The sequence below is a fragment of the Populus nigra genome, chromosome 4 (genome assembly GCF_951802175.1).
Source record: "Populus nigra chromosome 4, ddPopNigr1.1, whole genome shotgun sequence".
Taxonomy (NCBI): Eukaryota; Viridiplantae; Streptophyta; class Magnoliopsida; order Malpighiales; family Salicaceae; genus Populus; species Populus nigra.
The window spans coordinates 8,450,452-8,465,780 of record NC_084855.1 but is presented as its reverse complement, the minus strand read 5'-3'; the positions used below and the strand labels follow the sequence as shown (position 1 = coordinate 8,465,780).

General features: G+C 31.6%; 1 protein-coding gene across 2 annotated transcripts; it reads right to left on the bottom strand.

Annotated features, from left to right (window-relative positions):
* Positions 1-512: 512 nt before the first annotated feature.
* LOC133692461 (amino acid permease 6-like) lies at positions 513-9,907 on the bottom strand. Of its 2 annotated transcripts, XR_009841894.1 has the most exons (8): positions 9,632-9,907; positions 9,295-9,528; positions 9,107-9,200; positions 8,701-8,915; positions 8,397-8,539; positions 1,589-1,816; positions 870-1,495; positions 513-799 (listed from the first exon to the last, which is right to left on the bottom strand). XR_009841894.1 is itself a non-coding variant. In XM_062113426.1 (7 exons), the coding sequence occupies exons 1-7, from the start codon at positions 9,741-9,743 to the stop codon at positions 1,070-1,072; spliced, it is 1,452 nt and encodes a 483-aa protein (XP_061969410.1). In that variant the 5' UTR covers positions 9,744-9,907; the 3' UTR covers positions 849-1,069. The 2 variants fall into 2 exon arrangements, 1 of the variants encoding a protein (XP_061969410.1); XM_062113426.1 differs by lacking the exon at positions 513-799 and having other exon boundaries at positions 849-1,495.
* Positions 9,908-15,329: the final 5,422 nt, after the last annotated feature.

Genomic DNA, 15,329 nt, shown 5'->3' with positions numbered 1-15,329 from the left:
TTTTCTTTCTTATTGCTGGAAAATGTCAAATTGGATCAAGAAAACAGAAGAGTTTGGTAGAACATCGACTTTCTATTCAATATGTAACTGAATTTGTTGTCTCTGATGGTTCAATGTTCATGGATTCAGTGCTGTCCTTTGGTTGACGTTTGATAGGTTAAGACCATTTTTAGCTTTTCAAATGCTTGCCCTGGAGGACTTTTTTACTGTTTTTTATGCTTTAATCTTCCCATCTACTTGATTCATATGAAAGCTCTTCTATCTCTTGTCCTCATGGTTCTTGTTTAGAATTTCTCCTCTTTGTTCTCATTCTAATCTTGTTACATAAATTGAAGTAATTTCGTTGTTTTAAACCCTTAGGTGTTAGTTCATGCTGTTTTTTGGGACTTCCATATCCCATATATGTAGCCATCATTTTCTCAACGTTATTGGGATTCGGAACCATGAAAAGACCTAAAAAGACCTGGAGTTGTTAGGATATCGAAAAACTTGAGGAGATAGGAGGCAGGTAGTGAAAAAATTAAAGAGAAGTGTATTTTCTAGCTGAGAGCAAATAGACATACACATAGAGTGGACTTTTGGATATAAGTTAATGATTGAATTATTCAGACGCTCAAGCAGTATTTCTTGTTACTTGGGTTTATGGTTGATGAAGAACAATGGATGAATTTAAAGGAAAAGTACTTGAACAGTTTTGGAGTTCTGGTGTAAAAGAGCTTTCAATACACGTTTCATCTCTCAAGACCATCTTGGATACCAGACAGAGAGCCTTTAACTTTGATGCTCTGGTTTGGGTTTCCTGAAAGACATTATATATATAAAAAAAAAAATAGAGAAAGAAATATGAGTTTTAGGTACCAGACAAAAACCTTATTGCTTCTGATTGATAGAATAGGAGATCCCGATCAGTGTTAATGCAGTTTCTCTCTGACATGATCATGTGAGTTTTACTTATAATTGACGGAATACAGGTAGGTGATTTGATATTGCTCAGCATCATGAGTAAAGTACAGACTGATTCTCTGACTTTCTGGTTTGAGCCGAGTGAAAGTATGATCACGGAACAGAATCATTGCTGGGCTTTGAAGGCCTTGTATGTCTTGAGAGCTTGGAGCAGGCCTTCAACTGCTCCGGCAGCAGAAACAAGCGATACTGCCAGGCAGGCCCAACTCAACATCTTCAGGGAGGTCCACCTGAAAGAGAATTTTGGCATTTTTGTCCTCGCCATATACATCTCTACGGGAAAATAAACTGTCAACGGCCAGAAAGAGATCGCCCCAAGAAGAGCCAAGAAGTCGTTGAAGAATGGAAGGATCATGGCTAGAACTGCTGTCACTATAACGTATAAAGTTCTCCACACTAGCCTGAATAAGTTGAGGTAATACACACCATAAAATGGAATGTTAATGGCGTGCTCACTTGTTATGAACTTGCTATCAGGCCATCTTCTGTGGCATCTGCTCTCCACAAAACTGAAGATTGGCTGGCAGAATACCTGTTTATGCAGATCATTTTAGAATATGACTAGCCAAAGTATATTATAAATTGCACAACTTTGATGGGGACATCTTGAGTGGCAAGGCTTTACCTGGTAGGCACCAATAAGGTGGATAGCTATGCATACATTTGCGATGTCAATTAGCACAAAAGGCTCGTAGAATCCAAAACCAGTAAGGAAATTGCCCGGTGCATCATTTCCAAAAGCTGCATAACCAAGACAACCACAGAGAATGTAGAACGTGGTTGTTGTCAGGATGCCAACAAAGCTTGCTCTCTTCATAGCTTTGTTCTCTGGGGGACTTGATTTCAGTGTGTCCTGCATTTCATACGAGATATTTCGCCTCCTTGAGCATCATAATATTTTTGAATTTACGGTGACAGGTTTCCATAACAAGGTATCTTTTTTTGGTCTAGGAGATGTACACACACATTGGTCCAATTTGTCATTAATGAAGAAGGATTAGAAGCTTCACAAGTTAATTTAACCTTACCACTCTATATGTTTATTGAAAAATATGGGCTCGTGTTGATACGAGGATACGAACAAGTATGGTTTTATTTATTTTAATCATATGCCTTCAAAGAGTTATAAAGAAAAACTTTCTTTTTTATCAATAAAAGTAAAAGGTAAAAAACAAAAATCAATGTATGAGAGTGCATGGCGGTGGTTCTTCACGTATTTCTTGCATGACCTTACGTTGACTTATAGTGGGTTTTTTGCTCTTTCCCCAAAATTTAACAGGCTAGAGAAAGAAAGAAAGAAAGAAAATGATTTTTTTTTTCAAAAATAAATATTGAGATAGGTTGATTGCACATGTAATAGAAACCATTATATCTCTTCTCCTCGCCAGCGTATTCAGAAGGACTCATTGTATTTACGCCGGCATCAAATTTTGGAGGATATTAAAAGTGTAAACCCCGGTATAAAAATATAAGCCAATGATAATTCTCTATTGAAAAATAATAAATTAAAAGAAAAAATTATTGTGATTTAGAATGGACATCACCAATAAATTAACTTAATTTTTGGATGAAATAAATTAATAAAATCAATATGTGAATTGTTAACTAGTGATAAGTTACGAAAACTTTCTGACTAGGTAAAATAATAATTATAAAGGAAGAATTTTTAAATTTGAGGTGCAAATATTTATAAAATGAAAGAGTATTTCAAATAAATTAATGTACGATTTTAAGCGCGAATAATGCCAACTATCGGTATAAACCCCGCGTACAATCACGTAGTTTTTAACAGGAAGGGATGAAAATCCAAGGGTAAAACTTCTACTGAGAATAGGGATGAAAATCCCAAATGAATTAGTTGAAAATATTGATGATTTAAGTAAATAAAATGATCGGTTTTACACTATTAAGCATTTCTCAATTCGACTGTCAGATTGAGCTAAATTTTATGATGAGTCTTTTAACATATTGTTCTATCTTAGGTTAAACTTCTAGGGTAATCAAAGTTTGAGAAGGTTGTACTAGAATGTTGATAGTCAAATAGAAAATAATTTATAAACTCATTAATGACATTTTCATTAATAAGTTGGAGAATATAAAAATTTCAGGTTCTTTCTCTTTTTATAACAACCAGTTCTACTAGAAAGAAAAAAGGATGAGAGTTTTTTTATATCTTTTCTTGTATTTTACTTTTAACTCTTAAAGGAAATCATGAATAAGGGCATATTAGATGATAAAATGAGTGTTTAAATACATCAAACATAAGAATTAAGAGGAAATCAAGTGAGAGAAAAGGGAATTAGAGAGAGAGGCCATCAAAATTAGAGAGAGAAAGGAGTAAGGGTGGAAACATTTCAGGGGGGTTAACACCTGAAGCTCATTTAATATTCATGTAAGAAGATTTAAACTAATATATACAGGTTTAAGTGAAGATAAATTGATTTATGCAAAATATCTAAAATTTTGAATTGGGTTCTTGAGTGGGAATTTAGGGAAGTGTTTTTTATTTAAAAATTGTTATTGTGGTATGAAACAATACATGATAGCTAGACTAGAAATTAGTCAAAATTGAAGAAAAATCAAGAGATCGAAATGAGCTTTAGAGCCGACCATGGTACATGTGCATGAGAAAAATGAATATTTACTGGAAAATTAGTGAAATTATGTGTTAGTTTGAAATAAATATATGAAAAAAATGTATTTTGAATCAAGTGTTAGTATTCATTATATAAATTATGTTAGAGGTATGCTAAGGAAAATGAAAAGTAATGAATTTAACTAAGTAAGGTTAATGTTTTAGGATGTAGGATTTCATGTTGGTTTTGTGTTGAATTGTTTTTCATTTAAAAATAAATTAAAGAGGAAGATGGAAGCTTTATAAATTTTGATATTGAATGCTTAGGAAATTGATATAAAAACCTAAGATATTATTATTGGGGTAAAGATTGTATGAGGTATATGAATTATATGTTTGCAAGTTAAGAAGACTTATTCAAGTTGTATGAGAAATTATTGATATGGATTGTGTGAAGTGTTTTGGTATGGAAATTTGTATGTTTGAGAAATAAGATTGTGAAAATTATGACTAATCATGAGTTCATTTGAATTGACTAAAAAGTTAGTTTAGAATAATTTGAAAATTTAATTAAATTGAATCACTTGTGATGTTCTAATTATTTGTAAAGAATTAATGGGCCAATTAAAATGTATGTTAAATAGTTGAGATAGCGTGGGAAGGTGTAGGTGCGGAAATTTTGAAATCTTGATGCGAAGATATGTATGGAACCAAATGAAATTATCCTAAATGATAAAAAAACATGTTGATAATGATTGTGAATAAAATTAAATTGAGTAGAGTATGTAAGTTAAATGAAATTACATGTCAAATTTAATTAAAATTGTATTGAATTTGAAAACTTGGAAATTTGATTGCCTTGAATTCTCACTTATATGGCCGAGAATTTCAATGGTGAAGATGAAAGATTTTAGAACTTAGTTTTTTTATATAAATTTTATATTAATTGATGTTATAATAGCTAAAGTATTGTGATTGGAGAGAAATTGAGAGTTTTGCATGATTGAATAACTATGGCAATGATCTTAGAAAACTAGGGCATTTAAAATCCTAGGTTTTATATGATAATTGTTCGCAATAGAGGCAACCATTATGTAAATTGAAATTGATTGTAACGACGATAATCATTACATAAATAAAAAGTGTTCGTAATGGTATAATAATTATGCATAAAATATAATTGTCCATAACAATAAAAGACAAAAAAAAAAAAAAGAAATTAAGCTGACCGGAAGAGTGGGAGCTAGTGCTATATATTTATGATAAGTCGGTTGCAGGAGTGGGAGCGGTAATTTTATAGAATCAGATTAATATTTTAAAACCATATTTATCAAATAGATTTCAATAGTGAAAAGAAAGGAAATTAATAAATAGCATGGTAAAGATGTCAAGCTGTCGCAAGAGCAAGGGGTATTGCTATGTATTTATGATAAGCTGACCCCAGGAGCAGAGACAATAATTATACAGAACTGGATAAGTTCGCCGCAGGAGCAAGAGCTGTTATAATACATAACTAGATGAGTCGGCCGGAGGAGTGGAGGCCATCATTATACTAATTTGATTTAGTTGGCTGTATGAGCGAATGCTAATTAAATTGTTAAAGCATTAAACCTATTTTAGGACCGGTGCTTATTCTTTTTAAACTATCACATTCATTCCTCCTTGATCAGCTATATATCATGTATGGTTTATGAAGATAGTGAAACGTGAAATGGTATATTAAAGTGAGAGAAATAGTATAGAAACTGGGGGGTGGGGGATGGATTATCGAGAAAGAAAATGTAAAAAGACAATTATATAACATGTGAATAATCTACCATCTCGGACGAAGACTAAATGATTAAAACAATATCATAGTTTAACGTTTGAAAGCATAATTAAGGATTCTATAGGATAAGTATATGGTCCTTGGTGATAATGTGAATATAATTAAATTGAAAATTAGTGAAATTATAAAAAATACCAAGATTAAAGGTTATCATGTATGACTTGATTGAAACGAGAATATATAAATAAATTGTAGAAGAGATATTTGAATAGAAGTAAGTGAAAATTATTTCTTATTTATACTAATTAAGCGTGTTGACAGAATATAATAAATATTACGATATTTAGTTAATTGTGTTGATGTTAACTAAAAATATATTCTTGATATTAGTTGAACATGTTGACAGTAACTAAAGAAATAAATTTTGATAATCAGTGCATCATGTAAATAAGGTGAAAAAAATATGGTACTTAGTTGTTCATATTGATGACAACTAAGGGGAAACTTATGTGAATTTTAGTTTGGTTATGTTGGTGGTGACTCATTTTTATATATATGGATTAAAAATTTCTAATGTGGTGGCAAAAAACTTCGGATCATTCTTGGATAGTGTAATACCTCATTTCACTAGCAAGATATTATCCATTTTGAGCTTTTCAATCCACCCAAATCCAGGGCTTCCACCCAAGTCTCCCTCACTGGTTTGTTCTTGGTAGTCATGTATGGCCCCAAAACGCGTCTTACTAGTCAAGGTGAGCATGCACTTATAAGGCCCTGGCTCTGAATGCTGCTTTCAATGTGGGATCTTTACAGATAGAGTCTTGTGTAGGGAAAACTCTACCGAAATTTATTTAAAATTGGAAGGATTATCAATTTTAAATAATGAATAGATAGCTGATTTTTAAAAGTTTATATAATGTTCAATGTTTTCATGAACATCATGTGAAATGATGATTCTATTGCATGTAATTTCATGGGGGTGTTACATTTAGTTTCGTTGTGATTATAAAAGATTTAAGAAATTATTTTGTTTACATGTTGTTAATGTTCAATGACCCTTGTTTTATTCCTCATGGTGTCGCCTTTTTTAATGAATAGTGTGTGTATCAAAAAAATATCAAATTTTGCTCTAGTGGTTTTTTTTTTCTTTCCTCTCTTCTTATCGATTTTAGGGCCTTTCCCTGCATATTTTCAAAACAGTTCTTCAATTTTTTTTTGTTTTGGTCCATATTTTTTATTACTATTTTTTTATTTTAAATAATCTATAGCATTAGATTTTTCTTTTAATTTAACCCTTATTTGATTTTTTTTAGCTTTCAGATTTATTCTTCTTTTTATTGTTATTTTTTTTAATAATTCGCTTAATTGAATTATTTTGTGAATTGCATAACTCAATATCTTAGTTCATTTTATTTTATGTCAAATATAATCTTTATTCTTTTGATTGATATTAATCCTTTTTTATTGGAACTTTTTTTTTTGATTTTATCCTTCAATATTTTATTTACCGAGATTTTGTTAACCTTTCGAGTCATAGGTTTGAAAGATTTGACCTGGTTCGCTTAAATTTTTTTAGATTTTTTTTTACAATAGATTTTTTACGACTCCATCCTTTTATAAGATTATTCCGATCTCATGTGTTGGGTCAAGAGTTTTATTTGTTAACCCAGCTTGATCCGATCTAATATTGTTTTTTTTTTGCCTATTTTTTTTATCATATTATCAAATTAATCAAAGTTTAATCCAACTCCAGGGTTTCTCCTATTTATTTAAAAAATTCTATCATTGCCTAAATATTTTTTTTACATGAAAAAAAAGGTTTGATATAGCTTACAAAATATACGAAATAACATGTGCTACTAATCTAGTATCTATCTATGTTAAAATGTCCATATTTGTTAGACTAGTTCTTGCTATATGCAAGGCACCCAGTTAATAAAGCAACCTCTGCTCATGGTGGATTTCTAGTTTTTAAACACAATTTAGTGGTTGACCCACACAAGACTTGAATTATGGGTTTTGATTAGATCATTGGGTTATTTGGGGTTGATTCTTAATTTTTTTATAAAATAGAACAATATTTTTTTATTAAAAATTAAATAATTAATAAATTATAACTAAATTTTTATCAGGTTTTTCTAAGTTAAGAGGATGATAAAATCAACCTGAATTTTTGCATTCTACTATTTGTTTCTTAAACCTGGTCTGATGTCAATCCGCCAGCCGGATTTTAAAATGATGGGTGGATTACGAGACAACATCTAAGAGGACAACGTGGGCCTATAGTTCTCTCCCGAATGGCCAAATATCTAGGGCACAAAGTTTTAAAATTATGGTCCTCAATCACCATAACAGTCCTTGAGGAATCTTTGAAACCCTATTGCAACCCATCAAAAACGCAGTACCTAAACTTTTAGCGAAGAAAGAAGTTAAACATGAGATAAGACGTCCCATCTCCCAAGCAGGTATTCTTGAGGGTGGGGACTTGGCATCTACGGCTACTCAAGGTCCTCATCAAGACAGTATACAGTACAGACAAGTTGTTTACAGGAATGCACTCGCCTTCTAGAAAATCAGAGGACTCCAAATGAACTTGGAGACGCATGCATCTTGCTAATTGAATCACTTGCTCGATGGAACCCCCAGAACCGAGGACCCCACCGAAGGGGACCCGTATGGCCGGATATTTGAATATGCTTATAATAATGCTACTATAGTTTTGTTTTTGGACTACCCCATGTTTCACTTCGTGTTAAGATTTGTGATCGTTCTGACAAGTATTATCAGATGTAATCTTTTACTGGCCAGTGAAACTTTCTTTATTTTGTTTGTTTTTTTGAACACGGCTTGTGAAAGTTAATTCTGTTCGAAGCCAACATCCGACAGACAAAAATGTTCGTATTTTTTTAGCAGCAGCAAGCCATAGTACCCACGTTTAATCTGGCACACATTTCAAGTCTCCTACTAAATGCATCAAATAATTAATCATCATGTTGGGTCGAGGTGCTAGTCCTCTTGCATGTAGAGTGGTGTATAATGGATTGAACATATGAAAGTTCAAGCAGTTTAGAGAATAGCAGTATGGCTTGCCTGTATCTCGATGAGCACAGTAGAGTAAGCATACGCAAAGGCAATGTCCCCAAGGGCTTGGAAGGTCCTCCAGACTTTCTGTTCTGCTGACACGTCCACCCCAACTGTTACTCCTGTTAAGCTTGTCCTTGCATGCGCGCCGCCTTCATATATATATATATATATATATATTCCATTCAAAACAAATCAATCAAAATTAAGACACAGATATTAGATTTAATTAGGGCACGACACGAAAAGTACTGAATTGGGAGTGATATTTAATGCTTTTTAATTCAAGTATTACTAGGTATGGTATTATTACCGATTACTTTTGCTAAGGATAGTCCGAGGCCAATGGAAGCATAAGCAAAAGACATCACTGCTGCAAGAATCGACAGCCATGAGAGCTTGTGGAAGTTTGGTATCTGGCTAAGCATGATTTGGATGCACGCAAAGATTATCATGTATGGATTATTTGACGTCTGGCACTTCACAGCATGCCCATGTTTGTGGAAACAATTTGACCTCCTAACAGCCCTGAGAATTTTTAAGACGCGTGTAAATAAATTTTAGCTCTGTCTTTTTCTTTCCTAATTAGCCACCATGCCATGCTAAATACTGGCTCAGGTTTTTTATATATATGTATAAAAAATCAAGAAGATTCCACATGACATGTTTTTTTTCTTTGGAGGAATCACATGGTATGCCTTTAGCTGTAACCTACTTACACCATGCTAATAGATGCAGTGATGGTGTAACCAACTGTAATTCCTATCAGATTCACGTACTGTGCCAACCCACAGAGCTGAACTTTCCTGCCTCCTGATACAAATGAAGGGTGAACCGCTTACAGTTAAATTTGATTGTCTTTAGCATATGTGGTAATAGATTCGTAGTCAAAATATAATTAACTCACCTAAGTTGGCTCTCACAGCATCCATGTAAGTATAGTTTCTATTGCCAGTGATAGGGTCGGGAGACCTGTAGGAATCGGCAAGAAGAGTAGACGTGAAAAAAGTGATGAAAGAGAAGACCACGAGAACAAGCGGCCCAACCACCCATCCTAACTGTGCTATAGCCCATGCCAGAGATAGTACTCCAGATCCGATCACAGCAGTGATAATATGGGCACTTGCAGTTATCCATGTCCCTTAAAAAACAACCACCGCCCATCAAAACAAAACCATTAACTATAAGCTGAAGAGAAAAAAAGGATGTAAGAATAGGAAAATGAGTTCTTCAAGCATATGCACCAGTTCTTTTTGGTCGACCATCATCGTCAAGATTCTTGCTAATTCCACCGCTTTCAGATCCTTCTGGGCCACGCGCTATGTACAGGCTGCTATTTTGCATTTCTCTATCCATCTGTCTCGAACACACCCTCCTCTATGAGTTACTGCCTTTGAAACTGAAACGGCAAGATCAGGAAGTAAGACTCAATTCGGAGGGTACACTCTGAGAGAAAAGAAGTTCAATAAGAGATGATATGTGTGTCAATTATTGCGATGGATACACAGGTCGGACACGTGGCTAGGATGCTTTTCAAAATATTCTTTTCCCGGAAAAAAATGAAAATATTAAAATTATAAAAAAAACATGGAATATATATATATATTCCTGTATTATCGAACACGTGAATTCATGGTGGTCCAAAGGATGGACCGGGAACCATCGATGGTGGTGGTGGATTTGTGGTATTCCGAAAGCCAATTGGTCCCACCTTCTGTTGAGTACTTGGGTTTGGACCATTAATAAAAAGAGTCTTATATATATGGTAACCATCCATTGTGAAATTTAGACAAGAAATCTCTGACTCAGCCACAGCCACAGCGTGCAATACTGTGGTCTCTCTCACCGCTTCCATTTTGGCGTTTGGGGTTTTCTTTTGATCAAATCTCAATTCAAAACCAGTAAACGTCCCTTCGTGTCTTTGAAAGTAACACGCAATGTTTTAGAACAGTGAAGGCAATTCGAGCTTCCGTCTATCTTCTTACAGTTACCTTTTAAAATATATTTCTTAAAAAAATAATTTGAATTTTAGACATCAATCTATTAAAACAATAAAAAAAAATAAAAAACAATTAATTTAAAACAAATAAAAAATTAAATTATTTTAAAAAAACTCCTAGAAAATGTAAAAAGTAGGTTTGGATTCGAACAGCAAGCTTAGAAGGAACAATTTTATTTTATTTTTTTGTCCCCATACGACCATTATTGGCCCCTCAGTCTCGTTTAATTTGTTCTCGCAGTACTTTAAGACGTGATGATAAACACGTACCGAATTGTCTTGATCTCATTGACAGCATCTATCTCCGAATAAATATTCCCTCTACGCATGTATAGGTCGGAGGACCTAAGATAGCGATTTAGGGAATGGCGTTGCAGCAGACACCCCATCATCACTTTTAAGACGTAGAAGTTGGACCGAAAGGATGACAATTGGACTTTGAGTGCATTTCCTGTGTTATGATTTCAAAGTTCACTACTCACATTCAGTAGGTTTTCTAGGATTCTGTTGACAATCCTGAATTTACTTTAATGGGACAATATCTAGCACCAAATTTTTTAAAAACATTTCTTGCACACATTGATAATAATAATAATAATAATAATAATAATAATAAGTCAATTTATCTCAAAAATCAGTAATTACAACATTTATTTTGATAAATTAGGATATTTTACCATTATTGTAATTTTATATAGCAAGAATGGCAAGTGCAATTGTGATTTTGAATCATATGTAGCTCCTCCTCATCCTTGATGTGCTTGGACTTCTGATATCCGGCTTCTCTTAGATAGAGAGTGCATTTTTCAACTGAACATGTCTTCCGAGAAAGCAAATCAAGGGACTGATTTTATTTTTTTTGGCGAAATTGGATTCTCGTGCATGGTGATAATGAGTTGAGTATTCGGGGTCGACCTCCAGATGGCATCCCATCTCTTTTCCTAACTGATAAGACAGGAGTTGAGTTTTTCAAGCTCTAATGCTTCTTGTACAGAGTGTTAGTGATGAATTGAAAAACAATTTTGCACTATAAACATTAATTTGTGGTTAAATATAAAAATTAAAAGAGGAATGATCAAATTTATCAAAAGTAAATAAAATAGATTCCATTTTGATCCCTGTAGTTTTTAGTTTACTCGTTGCATGGGTCTTGTTATTTTAGGAGTCCAAAATATTTTTTTCGTTTTAGTTTTTAAAAATTAAAGAGAAAGAGTGATCAGATGTCAACATTCAGGGCATTAAAAAGGATGATATTGGGTGAATAAATTTATATTTTCAAAAGAAGTTCAATAAAGATGTTGTTTTTCTCTATAAAAATGTTGGAAAACGTAGATTACGGCTGTTAAAGTTTCTCTTTTAATTCATTTGTTTTTGTTTTTAGTGAGATTAGAAGATATTTTGGGTTCGAAAACAAGTTTTTAAAGTTTTCCCTGGTGTTTCTTTGACGTCAAGTGAAAATAAATTGAGAAATAATTAAGTTTTTGAAATCTCAAAACCGAAATGACTGGAAAATGACGTAGAGAATGACAAATTGGTGGCCACAGCAGGTTACCCACCGTCCGTGTATAAAAAAAAAAGAGAGAGTGGCCAACACCTTAAAACAATTTTTGCCAGGCCTGCGAGACTCGGCTTATGGGTTACTACTAACATCATAGCCTAAAGACGCCAAATTGTCTGCAAGTGCCTCCAGATACAATAAACAATCTTGATTTCTCCATGATCATCACGAGAAGACAAGATTTGTAAATAATGAGAAACAAACCATACACATCATAGCCTAAATACGAGTGTGGACAAGATGCTAGTGGAATTTCTTAAAATATCAATGTAAATCTGCCATTTGGATCACGACTTGGTGCAAAATCGCCAGGCGGTCGTGAGATGTGGGAGTGGCCAGAAATCGACAGCCTCCAATTTTCGACCTCCACATAGCTCCAGCAGCTAGCATGGATCGATGCTGTTGATCAATCAACTGATAGCTTTGTGTCTGAGATTGACTGGTTGGAAACAATATTGCTGTTGCGGATCATATGGTAACTGTCAATTATCGACAGTACTCAGCACTCTTGCAAGTACTCGCTTGATCAGGATAAGCAACGCAGGTGCATTCACGGGTTGCCGCGGCGCCGTTCGGTGCCATTTTCAATTTCATCCCTACCCTGCAAACTTTAATAGAGTTTGAAAAATGGATCCTCAATCATGCGTCTATTTCCAAGTAAATTATTATTATTATATTTGAGTTCCTCGTTTTTGCGAACTATCCAGAGATCGTTTTAACTTTAAAATATTTGAAGCCTACCATGTATACGTGTCAGTTTTGGAACCATATAGCACACAGTGTCTGAACTCTACACTCTACAGTGCATCAATCTTTCCGAGAGATGCAAAGATAAACTTGTGCTTTTTAAAAAAAAAAAATTTTTATATAAAGTGAATTCTTAATATATATATATATATATATATATATATATATATATTTTTGTTAGTGTTATGAAAAAAGAGTTGGCAAATATTTTTTAGTATTTGTTTATATCATTAAAAATAAGTAAAAAATAAATTATTTTTGTTTTAATTTTATTTATTTATCAAGAGAACGAGGACTAAATCTGATGGATAAAAAAAGTTAAAAGATGATGAAATTTAAAAAAATAACCTAATTTTATAAATTATCTCTAATAAAAAATAACAATCAAAATAATAAGAATCAAATCAGACAAATAAAAAAGTTGAAGGAAGTTGAAATTGAGAAAAATTTCTTATTTATAAATTATTTCAAGTAAAATAAATAATGATCAAAAGAATATAGACAAAAAAAAACAAAGAGCATTACACGCCCTAACTACTCTTTTATTTTTAAATCAAAACTCATACTTATCAAAATACCAATTGTCTTTCTAATAATTTTATTATTGAAACAAATATAAAAATACAAAAAATCCCTGAATTCCAGTTTAACAAATTTTAATTTTAAAAATAATTTGATCATTACATTTAATTTTTTTTTTGTTAAACATCTGGAAAGTGTTTTCAGGGCTGAAAATGTTAAACAAATACGGAAAAAAATTAAAAATTAATTTTTTAAAATGTATTTTTCATGAAATAAACACCATATTGGCTTGCATTAGGATGGAGGTGATGAAAAATTCAGCACCTATAGTTATACAATTTTTAATTAAATACACCGATTTTTTTAATTTAGCGCATATTTTTATCTTCTTCAACCATTTTTTATTTTTTTTTATTTGTATTTTTTAATTGAATTATTGATGGTATATTTATTAAATAGACACATATCATCCTTATTATCCTTAATAATATATGAAAAAAAACTCAGGTCTTTTGAATGAAATCCAAACTCAACAACCCAAAAACAAAAAAAAAAAAAGAGAAATCGATTAACGTTGCACTATAGGAGGAATATTTGTCGTTTTTAGAAATATTTTTTTTGAAAAACTATGTTTCAGGATTTCTTAATAACCTGTAAAAGAAAGAAGGTATATGAAATTATCATCACAAAACACAGTTTGCATCTTCGTTAATTAAAGATTTATTTTTATTTTTCATAAATAATTTTTTAATTGTTATTTTTTATTATTTATAAATCCCATGATAAGAACGGCATGCGTCCACATATAAAAGAATATGTCATTAACAACTTAATAATGGTTTTATTTAAAAGAAATGAGTTACAGACACTTAAATAGAAATACTTGATTAGATAATCTAAGATAAAAATACTCAATAAAAAAACACTAAATTAAAAAAATTAGAAATACAGAGACTGAATCTTTCATTTGGAGGAGTACCGATAACCATATGTACAATATCATGTCATCACACTTTGAAGTATGAATTATTTTTGTGTTTTAAAATATTTTTTATTTATTTTAAATTAATATTTTTAAATTATTTTGATGAGTTAATATTAAAAATAATTTTTTTAAAATAAAAAAATATTATTTTAATTGTTTTTAAAAATATTTTACGGTAAAGGTTGGACTTTTGTTCAAAGATGTAGACTACAAATTATTCAGATGGCGACGATCCAAGGACGAGAAACCCCACGTTAAATTAATGGGTGTGAAGCCATGGAAACAAGTGATGGAGATGGTCGGCATATATATAAACGACAAATAACTTTAAGGGCGTCTTTGAGAGATTGTTTTAACTGAAGTTTTAAAATTTTTAAATTTTTTATTGTAAATTAATTTATTTTTAATATTTTTATATCATTTTAATATATTAATATTAAAAATAAATTTTAAAAAATATTATTTTAATATATTTTCAAATAAAAAACAATGTTACTATTATTATAAAACAATACAATCCTATTTGAGTCGGTGCGAAGCAGCCACCCTTTCCCGTGACTCCAATTTTCAATAATTTTATATTATATAAATTAATATTAAGTTTTTTTTAAAAAAAATATCTCTCACATCACTTTGATTCATTCATAAAAAAGTAATAAACTTTTTTACCAATCATTAAATATAAACACAAATAATAATAATAATAATAATAATAATAAAATCATATTTTATTATCCCAAGTATTTTATGGCTGTGTAGAGAAATGGACAAAAGATTCGATGGGTTAGACCTTTCTTTGTAATAGGTACGTGCGCACACAAATTTACATGTAGCCACAATAAAAAAATAAACATATTAAGTGTTCTTACAAAATAAATAAATAAATTATGTGATATCATGGTTTCAAAATACATAATTCATATCCTTTATTTTCATATATATATATATATATAATTTATTTTCTCACTAAATTTATATCATTAAATTACAAGTTCGTGGTGAAATTGAGAACATAATTGGTCACCAGATAATTTTAATAATTACCCGGCTGGAAAAAAAGAAGATAATTCCATATCAATTTTACAGTTAATAAATTTGCTAGGATATTAGTTATCAAGAAACTTGTATATT

Bases quoted from the DNA above. Each gene is read 5' to 3' on its own strand.
- LOC133692461 (XM_062113426.1), bottom strand. From the start codon at position 9,743: ATGGATAGAGAAATGCAAAATAGCAGCCTGTACATAGCGCGTGGCCCA. The intron at 8,540-8,700 runs GTAATAATACCA...ATATATATGAAG, and splicing joins ATCCTTAGCAAAAGTAATCG to GCGGCGCGCATGCAAGGACA. The intron at 1,496-1,588 runs GTAAAGCCTTGC...CTGCATAAACAG, and splicing joins ACCTTATTGGTGCCTACCAG to GTATTCTGCCAGCCAATCTT.